At 36.1% G+C, this 11,603-nt stretch overlaps 1 protein-coding gene across 3 annotated transcripts in view; it reads left to right on the top strand.

Moving 5' to 3' along the window:
• TMEM33 (transmembrane protein 33) overlaps positions 1-11,433 on the top strand; it is a 12,986-nt gene extending 1,553 nt beyond the window's left edge. The window contains exons 3-9 of one of the 3 annotated variants that reach the window (XM_006776614.2): positions 2,953-3,047; positions 3,738-3,925; positions 4,613-4,680; positions 5,622-5,755; positions 7,710-7,793; positions 9,714-9,834; positions 10,690-11,433. In XM_006776614.2, coding sequence (XP_006776677.1) covers positions 2,953-3,047; positions 3,738-3,925; positions 4,613-4,680; positions 5,622-5,755; positions 7,710-7,793; positions 9,714-9,834; positions 10,690-10,695 — 696 coding nt within the window. In that variant the 3' untranslated portion in view covers positions 10,696-11,433. Of the gene's footprint in view, positions 1-2,952; positions 3,048-3,737; positions 3,926-4,612; positions 4,681-5,621; positions 5,756-7,709; positions 7,794-9,713 lie in introns of all 3 variants that reach the window. The other 2 variants (XM_006776613.2, XM_006776612.2) reach the window with 2 other exon arrangements.
• The last annotated feature ends 170 nt before the right edge of the window (positions 11,434-11,603 follow it).

Raw genomic sequence — 11,603 nt, 5'->3', positions numbered from 1 at the left:
TCTTTCCCTCTCCTGTCCTCTCCCTCTGAAAATCAATGGAAAAAAAAATTTTTTTTAAAGTAGTCGATGACATAGTAGTTTGACACTCTGTGAATACTTTTTCACCTTAATACTTTTTCACTCAAAGATCCATTGATATTTTTTGCCTGAACTATTTATAACATGATTGGGCAGTTCACTCTTAAAATTTAAACCAATACACCTTTTTAAATCTTTGTTGTGTAATAAGGTTACCCACACATAAAAAATGAACAAAATGGAATGCATAGCTCAATGATTTATCACAAAGTGAACACCCTAAACACAAATAGGTTTTAAGAAAATGTTCTAAAATTAGAACATTCGTAGAATCTGAATATTAGTATAGAAGCAGCATAGTGAGTTAGATTCATCCTTTCACTTGGCTACTGGTGGTCATTTAAACTTAATGGTGTCAACAGTATAGTTGGATAGAATAAACTAGAGGCATATTTCCAAAGTTACTGGCATATACTGTTTAAAAGACATGCAAAGCCAGCCAATAAGTCTGTTTACCTGAATGTGTTCTGCAAAAATTTAGAGAAAGCCGGCAATAGGTAAGCCATGTTACGAGCCTTAAAGACATTGAAGTCATTAAGGTCCCTGAAAATGGCAAAAGAAGTAAAAAAAAAAAAAAAGACATGCAATAAAACGTCCTTGAATTTTAACATGTACTTGCATTTTTTCTAAAAGTTTTTTACTATATCTTCTTGTAAAAGATAATTATATTAGACTAGAGGACCAGTGCATGAATTCATGCACCAGTGAGGTCCCTCAGCCTGGCCTGCAGGATCAAGCCAAAACCTGCTCTCTAACATCCCCTAAGGGGTCCCAGATTGCGAGAGGGTGCAAGCCAGGCCAAGGCACCCCACCGGTGCATGATCGGGCTGGGGAGAGACACAGGAGGTTGGCCAGCTGGGGAGGGACCACAGGAGGGCTTCAGGGCGTGTCCGGCCAATCTCACTCAGTCTCACTCAGTCCTTTTTGGCCAGACCCCAGCAGCAAGCTAACCTACCAGTTGGAGCGTCTGCCCCCTGGTGGTCAGTGCACATCATAGTGACTGGTCTACCAGTCAACTGTCTGCCCCCTGGTGGTCAGTGCACATCATAGCTAGTGGTTGAGTGGCCTTAGCATATCATTAGCATATTGTGCTTTAATTGGTTGAACGGATGACTGGACACTTAGCATTATTAGGCTTTTGTTATATAGGATTGCTTAGACTAGTGTTTCAGACTCCAGGTTAAGGTGCATTAGTGAGTTTTGAAGTCAGTGTCATGGAAACACTTTAAGTCTTTAATTTTTTAATGTTTTTATTGATTTCAGAGAGAGTAAGGGAGAGGGAGAGAGAAATGGAAACATCAGTGATGAGAGAGAATCATTGATCGGCTACCTTCTGCACACCCCCTACTGGGGATCTAGCTCGCAACCCTGGACATGTACCCTGACTGGGAATTGAACCATGACCTCCCCGTTCATGGGTTGACACTCAACCAGTGAGCCACACTGACTGGGCAACACTTACGTATTTCTAAAACATTAACTAGAAAGCAAAATACCAAAATCCATCACACATAGTATGGGTAAGTATTGTTTTGTGAAACTTTTTTTTATATATTCACACATTTGTGTTGGATCTTAATGTAAAAATTACTTATGTAGATCCTATCAAAAATTTGAAAGCCACTTTAGAATTTGAATACAAGTTGATTTTTCAATGTAAAAAGAGATTCCAAGTTATTGAAGGGCACATCTATTTGCAAAAAGCAGCAAGAACAGAGAATGAGAAAAAAAACAGAGAAGAAAATGATATATAGAAGTTTAATCTAGAGCCACTGAAACCAGGGTAAGACCGGTAGGGAAGCTTCCTAGGGATGAGCAAGTTATAAAATCGAAGAGGCAGGTGCTGTTTAACACCAGACAGCTATATTTTGAGCACCTAGAGCAGTGGTTCTCAACCTTCCTAATGCTGCGACCCTTTAATACAGTTCCTCATGTTGTGGTGACCCCCAACCATAAAATTATTTTCGTTGCTACTTCATAACTGTAATTTTGCTACTGTAAACAATATGTAATTATATATGTGTTTTCCGATGGTCTTAGGCGACCCCTGTGAAAAGGTCATTCAACCCCCAAAGGGGTCGAGACCCACAGGTTGAGAACCTCTGACTTAGAGTATGTCATGCCCTTGTGTGTACATCGGCAAGTCACCCTCAGGCTGAGTTCAGTAGTGATTTACTGTTAGCATGTTTTACATTTCTACATTGTAAGGTTTACTTAATCCAGACTAGCTTTGTATACGTTTTTATTCAGATCTGAGACCTAGCTATTTCAATTTGAGATTTTTGTAAGAATAGGCATTCTGGTTCTCTTGAGAGCAGTTCTTATTTAACAGTCTTAAAATAGATGAAGTCAGGAATACAGACAGCTGTAGTTAAATCTCTGAACAAATTTTTCTTTCCTAATTAGTCTTTTTTTAAATCGATTTTAGAGAGAAAGGGAGAGGGAGAGAGAAACATCGATGGGAGAGGGAGACATCAATTGGCTGCCTACTATGCACCCCTCTACTGAGGATTGAGCCCACAACCAGGGCATGTGCTCTGACCACAGGGAATCGAACCAGCCACCTCTTGCTGCATGGAACAACGCTCAGCCACTGAGCCACACCGGCGGGGCTCCTGATTAGTCTCTTTATTTTTTATATGTCTACTGGTATTTTCCTACTTAAGTACTTTCTGTGCTTACCACATCAAAACAGTAGGGTGTTCAGACTTGTAAAGTGAAGTGATTGCTTTAAGAGGCTTCACCTAATGATCTTAAAAAAATGTATTATAGAATTGTTCAAAGATTTTGAATAGGAATAAAACTACATAATTTTCATCTTTAAAAACATTTTGCAGCCTTAGTTTACTACAATATTTTTCTTTTTAAATTCAGCAATTCATGATGACCAATAAACTGGACACAGCAATGTGGCTTTCTCGCCTGTTCACAGTGTACTGTTCTGCTTTGTTTGTTCTGCCTCTTCTTGGGTATGTATTATATCTATTTCTGTCTTTGTTATTCAGTTGTTCAGTCAGTTTTTATGGAATATCTTTTAAGTGCAAGACTTGCTAAACTGCAAGGGATTCAGGGACAAATAAAAGACAAGTCTTATTTTTAAGGCACTAATAACCTAGTGTTACTAACAGGAGGAATATTTTATATTATGTACTATGTGGAAACTGACATCACATTGAAATCTGAGAGAAAATAGATGTGTGGAAATGAGAAAATTTTTTTGCATTTTTTACTTAATAGGAAAAATGGCTGCTTTGTAAAATTCAGTTGGGCATATATATAAAATGATGCTTCTAATGGATTCTAGTAAAAGGAAAAAATGTATTTTTATTGATTTCAGAGAGGGAGAGAGAGAGAAATATCAATGATGAGAGAGAATCATCAATCTGCTGCCTCCTGCACACACACACGCACACGCACACGCACACACACCTTGGGGATCGAGTCTGAAACCTGGGCATGTGCCCTGATGGGGACTTGAACCGAAACCTCTTGGTTCATAGGTCAAAACTCAGCCACCCAGCCACACCGGTGTAATTTTTTTCTGTTTATAATTAAGTAATAGATTTAGGTGTTGTACAATTATGATGCAATTCACAAAGGAGGAAGAGGCATGGTAGTTGTTTATGTCTCATGATAACCTCTCCTCTGGTAATTTGCAGGTTGCACGAAGCAGCAAGCTTTTATCAACGCGCTTTGCTGGCAAATGCTCTTACCAGTGCTCTGAGGCTGCACCAAAGATTACCGCACTTCCAGTTAAGCAGAGCATTCCTGGCCCAAGCTTTGCTAGAGGACAGCTGCCACTACCTGCTGTATTCACTCATCTTTGTCAATTCCTACCCTGTTACAAGTATCCTTCATACCTTTTGACAATGAAATTGCCCATTGCTGTGTACAGAGTAGAAAATAAAGTCACTGGATAATCTCAGGAGCTAATGAGAATTAAAGAACTCATTTGGAATTTGTATGTTTACACATTTCAGAAGTGTTGTGGGATGATAATAGGTATTCTTAAAAATGAGGGGAAGGGATAAAGAAGGGGGTGCGCTGTTTAGTCTGGGAAGCACGAGGTTAACCCATAGGTTCTTTACTGTAGGACCTTTGAAATGCTAATGTCCTTTGTGAGACTAAAAGTTACTAGTGTTTCCTAAACTTAATTGTTCTGTTATTTTCCTCCTGTGGATCATCTCTCAGGACAGTAGTTTGTGCTTTGAGCAGTGCTGCTCTTAAGAGTTTTTGAGTGATTTATACAACTATACGTAATGGAAGCACAATAAAATATACCTTTAAAACTAAATACTACCTTTTTAGATAATAAGTCTTAAAAGGAATAGGAGGAAAGTGAAATTTTTTGAGCACCTATTTCGCCAATATATATGAATTTTACATATTTAATCCTTGCAACACTGAAAAAAATTGTCACTGCACTCATTTGAGCAGATGCCATTTCAGATGTGAATATTTGGACATAATACAATAGCCTGTTTTGCAAAGTACTTGATGAATTTAAAATGTTTTCCTTAATTGTTTTCTTCAGTGAGTATTTTCCCAGTGTTGTTATTCTCTTTGCTTCATGCTGCCACATACACAAAAAAGGTTCTTGATGTAAGTACAAATATGCAGGGATTTGGGGGGGGGGGGGTTGTTTTCTTTTTTACTCCTGACATGAATTTGAGCTAGTTGGTATGAATTTGAACACTAAGACATTTTGACTTTTGTTACAAAAAGCTCCTCTAATTCTTACAAACTTGTCCTAAGTTATTTAATGATTGAAAGTTTTAAGTTTGGAATACTTTATTTATATTTCATAATACAGTATATTTTGTAGATAAAATATTGCATTTAAAAGTATCCCCAGTTGCCAGAGGAATTTCTGAAGTTGAAATCTCTTCATTATTTAAAGGAATTGAATCTTTTAGGTTTGATAAGTTGTTAGAGAGCTCTTGTTCTGTCAGTGTTTAATTCTAACATATCAGGCAAGTAGAGTGTACTGAATTTCTTTTACTCTAATGTTCTGAACTGCTACTTTACTAAAATTTCTTATGTTTGGGTTGGAACATTAAGCCCAATGTAAGTGTGCTAGGCAGATTGACTGCATATGCCCCGGAATTTGAATTAAATACCAAAGTTGCCTGTGTTGGCCTTTTTCTTTATCCCCAATGTTCCTTGGTCACGGCAGTAATTGGACTCGGTGATTGCTACTTTTAGTGAGCTAAGGCGTCACTGATACTTTAACTATATTACTGGATAGTCAGGTTCTGTTATGGTTGGAGAGAAATAACCACCATTTTTCTAATCTTAAGAAATGTAAAGGCTTGTATTAAAGTTGTTTTTATTTTTAAATCTTCAAGTACATAAAATATAACAAAGCAGGAAAATACACTAACTTTTGTCCTTACATAGTTTCTATATTTTATGTCATCATTTCCAAATATTTGTCTTTTGCTCGTATGGCCTGTTGAATATGCTATTTATCTAAAGAAAGAAAATAATTGAGTGATCAGAAATGCTTTGTTATTTTTAATGTTTGTTTTCTTATGTTTTAGGCAAAGGGTTCAAATAGTTTACCTCTGCTGAGATCCCTCTTGGATAAATTAAGCGCTAATCAACAGAATATTCTGAAATTCATTGCTTGTAATGAAATACTCTTGATGCCTGCTACAGTTTTTATGCTTTTTAGGTAAGAATGAAAATACATTTGTTTTAGGAGGTTGATGACTAAGTGACTATAATAAATATATTAACTCAAATTTTATCCTGTTTCAATCTGTTGAAGTAGATCCTGATATGTAGAGCTAGATGGATCTTAGCAATTCTCTTTTCACTTTATAGTGGAGAACCTGAGACATTATAGTAAACCTGGGAACATATCTTTTTATCATTCTTTGTCATGTATCATTTAACATTTGGAAAGTTAATTTCAGAATAACTACCTTTGAAAGAATCTTGGGAAGTGTAGCCCATTCTATTTTTAAGATGATTTTTCTTTGTACTAGAGAAAAATCTGGAATTAATTGTTGCCTATTACCACCTCAATAGTTTCTATCTTAATTGCGGAAGTAAGGCAAAAGAGAGAGAGAGAGAAAGAGTAAGAGAGACAAATAATAAATGAATAAAGAAAGTCTTCCTTTTAAAATTTAAGAAAAGTAGAGTATTGACCACTCCATCAATATTCTTTTTTTTTAATTTAATTTAAATTTTTTTTTTAATATTCTTGCATTTAAGTTTTAAAACTACATTTCTGTCAGGATTATTGCTTTTTCAATTTTTAGTTTCACAAGTATTGGGACACTATGTTTGACTATGAATCTTAGTAGCAATTCTGTTCTCTCCTTCCCAGATACATGGAGTTTGATAATGTGTACATGTATGTTGTCTTTAAAAACACTTTTGCAGATGGGTATAAAGTGTATATTATTATATTGTGGGTGAGGGATTTTATTTGTTTAGTTTTTTTATTACGGCAAAAGTATTATAATGCATCAATTGTCTGCATCTTGCCTTTTTCACTCATACAGTGTATTTTTGTGACCTATTTGTGTTGACATACAGAGTTCTTTTTTTTTTTTAATATATTGATTTTTTACAGAGAGGTGGGGAGAGGGATAGAGAGTTAGAAACACCGATGAGAGAGAAACATCGAACAGCTGCCTCCTACACACTCCCTACTGGGGATGTGCCCACAACCAAGGTACATGCCCTTGACCGGAATCGAACCTGGGACCCTTGAGTCTGTAGGCCGACGCTCTATCCACTGAGCCAAACCGGTTAGGGTGACATATAGAGTTCTTATTTGTGGCTGTGTAGTGTTCCATCATGTTAGCATGGAACATTTTATTCTGCATTCCCTTATTCATGGACATTTGTTTCCAGCTATTTACTTTTCCAAATATTGATGCAGTAAACATGTTTTTATTTGTCTGCTTACTAGTATACTTTTTTCTCAGTGTTATCTCTAACATAGATACCTGAGTTGATTTTGCTGAGTTTAAGCTGGGTGCATTTTATATTTAATAGACCATGGTTTATGAAATATTTTAATGTTCGTTGCCTGAGGTTTTTATGTACCTGACAGTTATTCCTTTCTTTAACACTCTCTTTTCAAGGTAGTAAGAGTTTTGTAGATTTTCTCTTAAAGGCATCTGTTCCATTCCTTTAAGTTATGTTTCCCCTGAAAAAAACAGAATCACCACATATTGCTTAAGTTGCTGGGTCCAAAATAGATAGTATAACCTAAATATAATTCTGGAATGATATAATGGATTTAGATATGATAGGTATTACTATGACCATCTATGTATATGAAAGCCTAAGAAACTATCCGACCATTCGCCCGGTAGCTATGACACGCAATGACCACCAGGGGGCAGATGCTCCAACCAGTAGAGGAGGGAGCCCGATTCCTTGTGGAGTCGGCCATGGTGCTGCTGGGGCACTGTCGGCTCCAAGTCTGCTTCACCCGCACCCCAGATTGCGAGAGGGCAAAGGCCAGGCTGAGGGGCCTCACCGGTGCTCAGAGGGCCTCTAGTTTGATTAATAAAGACACATCCTCCACTTAAACTGCCTTTAGGTTTTGAGAGTATGTATATGAATTAATGATGTATACTTATTACCTCTGTATTTGTTTCTTTTAGCGGTCAAGGAAGTTTGCTCCAGCCTTTTATATACTATAGATTTCTTACTCTCCGATACTCTTCTCGAAGAAATCCATATTGTCGGTAAGCTGGGGATTAGTTCAAATCTGTTTTACTTGTTAAGAGTATTGTGAAATACAGTATTCGTAATGTTTAAGTTATTTTGCTTTTTTAAATATATATGTTTTTATTGATTTCAGAGAGGAAGAGATAGAAACATCAATGATGAGAGAGAATCATTGATTGGCTGCCTCTTGCACATCCCCTACTGGGGAGTAAGCCCACAACTTGGGCATGTGCCCTGACCAGGAATTGAACCATGATATCCTGGTTCATCATAGGTCAAAGCTCAACCACTGAGTTAAGTTAGTTGTTTTATGTTAGAATTTAGAAGCAAACAATGTTTTTATACATTTAAACTCTAGGCCTTAGAACTGTCTAGGGTTGGTGAGAAAGTGGTTGCATTTTCTTTTTTTAAAAAAATATACTTTTATTGATTCCAAAGAGAAAGGGAGAGTGAAAGACAAACATCAATGAGAGAGCATCATTGATTGGCTGCCTCCTGCACGCCCCACACTGGGGCCCGAGCCCACAACCCAGCATGTGCCCTCTGACTCTATCTCTCTCCTTTCCTCTCTGTAAAAAATCAATAAAATATATTTTAAAAAAATAAATAAATAAATAAACAAACTGAAATTGGCCCTAGCTGGTGTAGCTCAGTTGTTGGGTATTGTCTCGTGCACCAAAAGGTTTCTGGTTCCATTCCCAGTCAGGGCACAGCCTGTGTTGTGGGCTCCATTTTTGTTAGGGGCATGCTGGAGGCAGCCAATTGGTGTTTCTCTCACACATGGATATTTCCAAATTTCCTTCTTGTCTTTGTGTGAGGGCATATCACATCCCCCCTTTTTAAAAATCCTCACCTGAAGATATGTTTTCATTGATTTGTTTGTTTTTTTGAGAGAGAGAGGAGAAACATCTATCAGGAGTCTCCCATATGTACCGTGACCAGGGATTGAATCCACAACCTTTTGGTGTATGGACAATGCTCTTAAGTAGCTGAGCCACCCGGCCAGGCCTCCTTTTTCATTTGTTTGTTTGAGCAGTAGTTTAATGCTTTTTCCTAACCATAAAAATAACATGGAAGATACAGAAAAGTATAGCAGGAGTTGTCTTTATACAGGATGAGTCAGCACATAAGGTGAAAATTATTACCGTTGATGATCGATTTCGGTACAAGATACATGATATTGTGTCTGCTAGCCTGTACAATATATGTGTGATGTGTAGCGTGTATAATAAAGAGTACTTTGTAGGCAACGAGCACAATTAATGCAAAGTCAAGTCTTCAACCTGTTTTGGGCACAAACATGCAACATAACTGGAACATGGGAGTCGTGGCAGAGAGTGGCAGGGGATGAATAAGAAAATTTGATTGAGACCAGATTCTGGAGGGCATTAGATCGATTAAGGAGTTGGGCTTCAGTCTGAAGGAAGACAAGTGCCAGTTTGATCAGTGTAATGATCCAACTGGGAACTAATATCCATTGAACATCTTCTGTGTTATCTCATTTAAACTTCACTACAACTCCATAAAGTGCCTATTCCAGGAAACAGCATGTTTATTTAAGGAAATAGTAGGTGGGATTGCCCATGTTACATAATTTTCACTTTCTTGTTCTCTTTTTTAGAACTAGTTGAATTTGCCTAAGTATGAAAATGATAGGATTCTACTGTAAAGATACAAATCATCCCTAATCTCAGCCCTCAGAGGTAGCCATTTATTAAATGCTTTTGTTAAATGAACTTTTCTCCCCAAAAGGACAGGTGTTGATTTGAGAATTTTATTTTGTGTTTTCTAGGGGAAATAGTGGGCATTGCATTCTAGTTATTATTTTACTTCTTCAAATTCTTTAATGGCTGTGGGAAATTCCTTCATTAGCATTTGCCTTGCATTGTGTTGCTTCTTCCCTTGTGTTTCTGAAAGAAAACTATTTTATCTTGCAGGACCTTGTTTAATGAATTGAGGATTATTGTTGAACATATAATAATGAAACCTGCTTGCCCTCTGTTTGTGAGAAGACTTTGTCTCCAGAGCATTGCCTTTATAAGCAGATTGGCACCAACAGTTGCGTAGTTTAATATCCAGCTAAGTTATATATGATATAAGTAAGCATTATTAGCAGCTGGTACTTCTGCCAGGGGTTGTGAATTCCAGGTGTGAAACTGACCTCAATTCAACTTACATAATTTACATAAATGCATCTTAACGGAAAAATAATATTTTCCTGGCATGTTAAATCAAGCCTTTATAAAAAAAAGTTTCCAAGAAAATTCTGTGTTGTGTTGTTAATGGTTAAGGAAGTTTGTGTTTTGTAATAAATGTATCACATTTTTTTTAGATGCTACTGTGCCTTTATCATGTACATTTATTTCTCTTGTGAAAATAGTTCTAAAATTTGTTTCAACCTAATTGGTATCTGAATTTATTTATATCTGGCATTAGTTCATTATGGTAAATTTACATATTCAGTATATTTTGAGACAGTATTCTTTTGCCATTTATGAATTTTGGTTGATGATTTTAACAGAGGCATTTCCCACTGTATTTGGTTTCAAATTGTCATTAAATTGATTTTGTGCTGCTTTGTTAGGACAGATTTATTTTGGATGTGCCATCATAAGATGAGTTCTGTATGTGTCTTACACTATGACCTTCTAAAATTTTATTTCCATAATTCTGTGGATTTGAATATTTTTTTAAAAGGCTCAGCTATAAGTTTACTAGCCAATTAAGTAAATATTTGGAATTACCTAACCATTTTACATCAGAGAGCAGTAGTCCTACAACTTTCCTTTCAGACCCATTGAGTAACATTTCTCAGACAGGAAATCCTTTTACAGTGTGGACACGTAGGTTATTAGTATAGTTTTAGAATTGCCTAGATCAGATTCTTGACTACCAACTTTCTCTGTTTCTTAGGCTTGAATTTTCATGGACAGTCGCGGCAGTGCAGGTACCTTTTGAAAAGAATATAACTGAAGATCATATCACTGATACTTAGTGTCTGTTCCGAAATAATAATGAAGACTATCCCGTAGATTATATACCCAGCAAAATCGTATTGAAAGGTTAAATGGAAAGGTTTATGGGTAAGGTGATTGATTGGGAATGGTGCCTGAGGAGGCATTTTGGGAGAATAGTGTACATTTCAGTTTCATGCTGGATAAATAAAATTGGGGGAATTAGATGTATTATGCAACTGTGACTTGAGTTGTGTAATATGTTAAATCCTACTTGTTGAGCTTCTATCAACTCTATAAAATTTATTTTGATCTTTACTGTTACATGATTGGAAATGTGTAAAATGTTGCAAAAAATTTAGTACAGAATAATGTAATGGTTTTTGTAACCAATTTTCTTCTGTCTGCATGTAATATGGATTCTTCAAATACATTCATTGGTAACTTATTAGTAACATCAGATTTTTTGTTGTTCAACTTTCAGATCTATAGAAATGTGATATCTATTTGATGGCTCAACCATAACCAGCTCTTTTTGTAATATTTTTCTACTAAGTTAGAGAAGCAGCCTCATAATATACAGTTGATTTTGTGTGTGTACGTGTTTGTGGCTAGCCTCATTATCACCATATATGTAATCTGATGATTTCAAGAACTAAGTTTTCTAGAGCAATAAAGTGACTATAATGTTAAGTGAACAGTATATTATTGATTTCTAATGAGTTTTTAAAAATTATGTCTTGAATTAAATCAAGAAATTTTGGCAGTGAAGGCATATTTATTTTTTAAGTTTAGTTTTTTTTGTTTTTTGCAATTTTTTAAATCTTGAGATACTTTTAGATCTATAGAAGAATTGCAAAAATAATACAGAGA

This window comes from Myotis davidii, unplaced genomic scaffold (genome assembly GCF_000327345.1).
Source record: "Myotis davidii unplaced genomic scaffold, ASM32734v1 scaffold629, whole genome shotgun sequence".
Classification (NCBI taxonomy): domain Eukaryota; kingdom Metazoa; phylum Chordata; class Mammalia; order Chiroptera; family Vespertilionidae; genus Myotis; species Myotis davidii.
The sequence above is the reverse complement of the archived record's forward strand: the minus strand, read 5'-3'. Positions and strand labels throughout refer to the sequence as shown.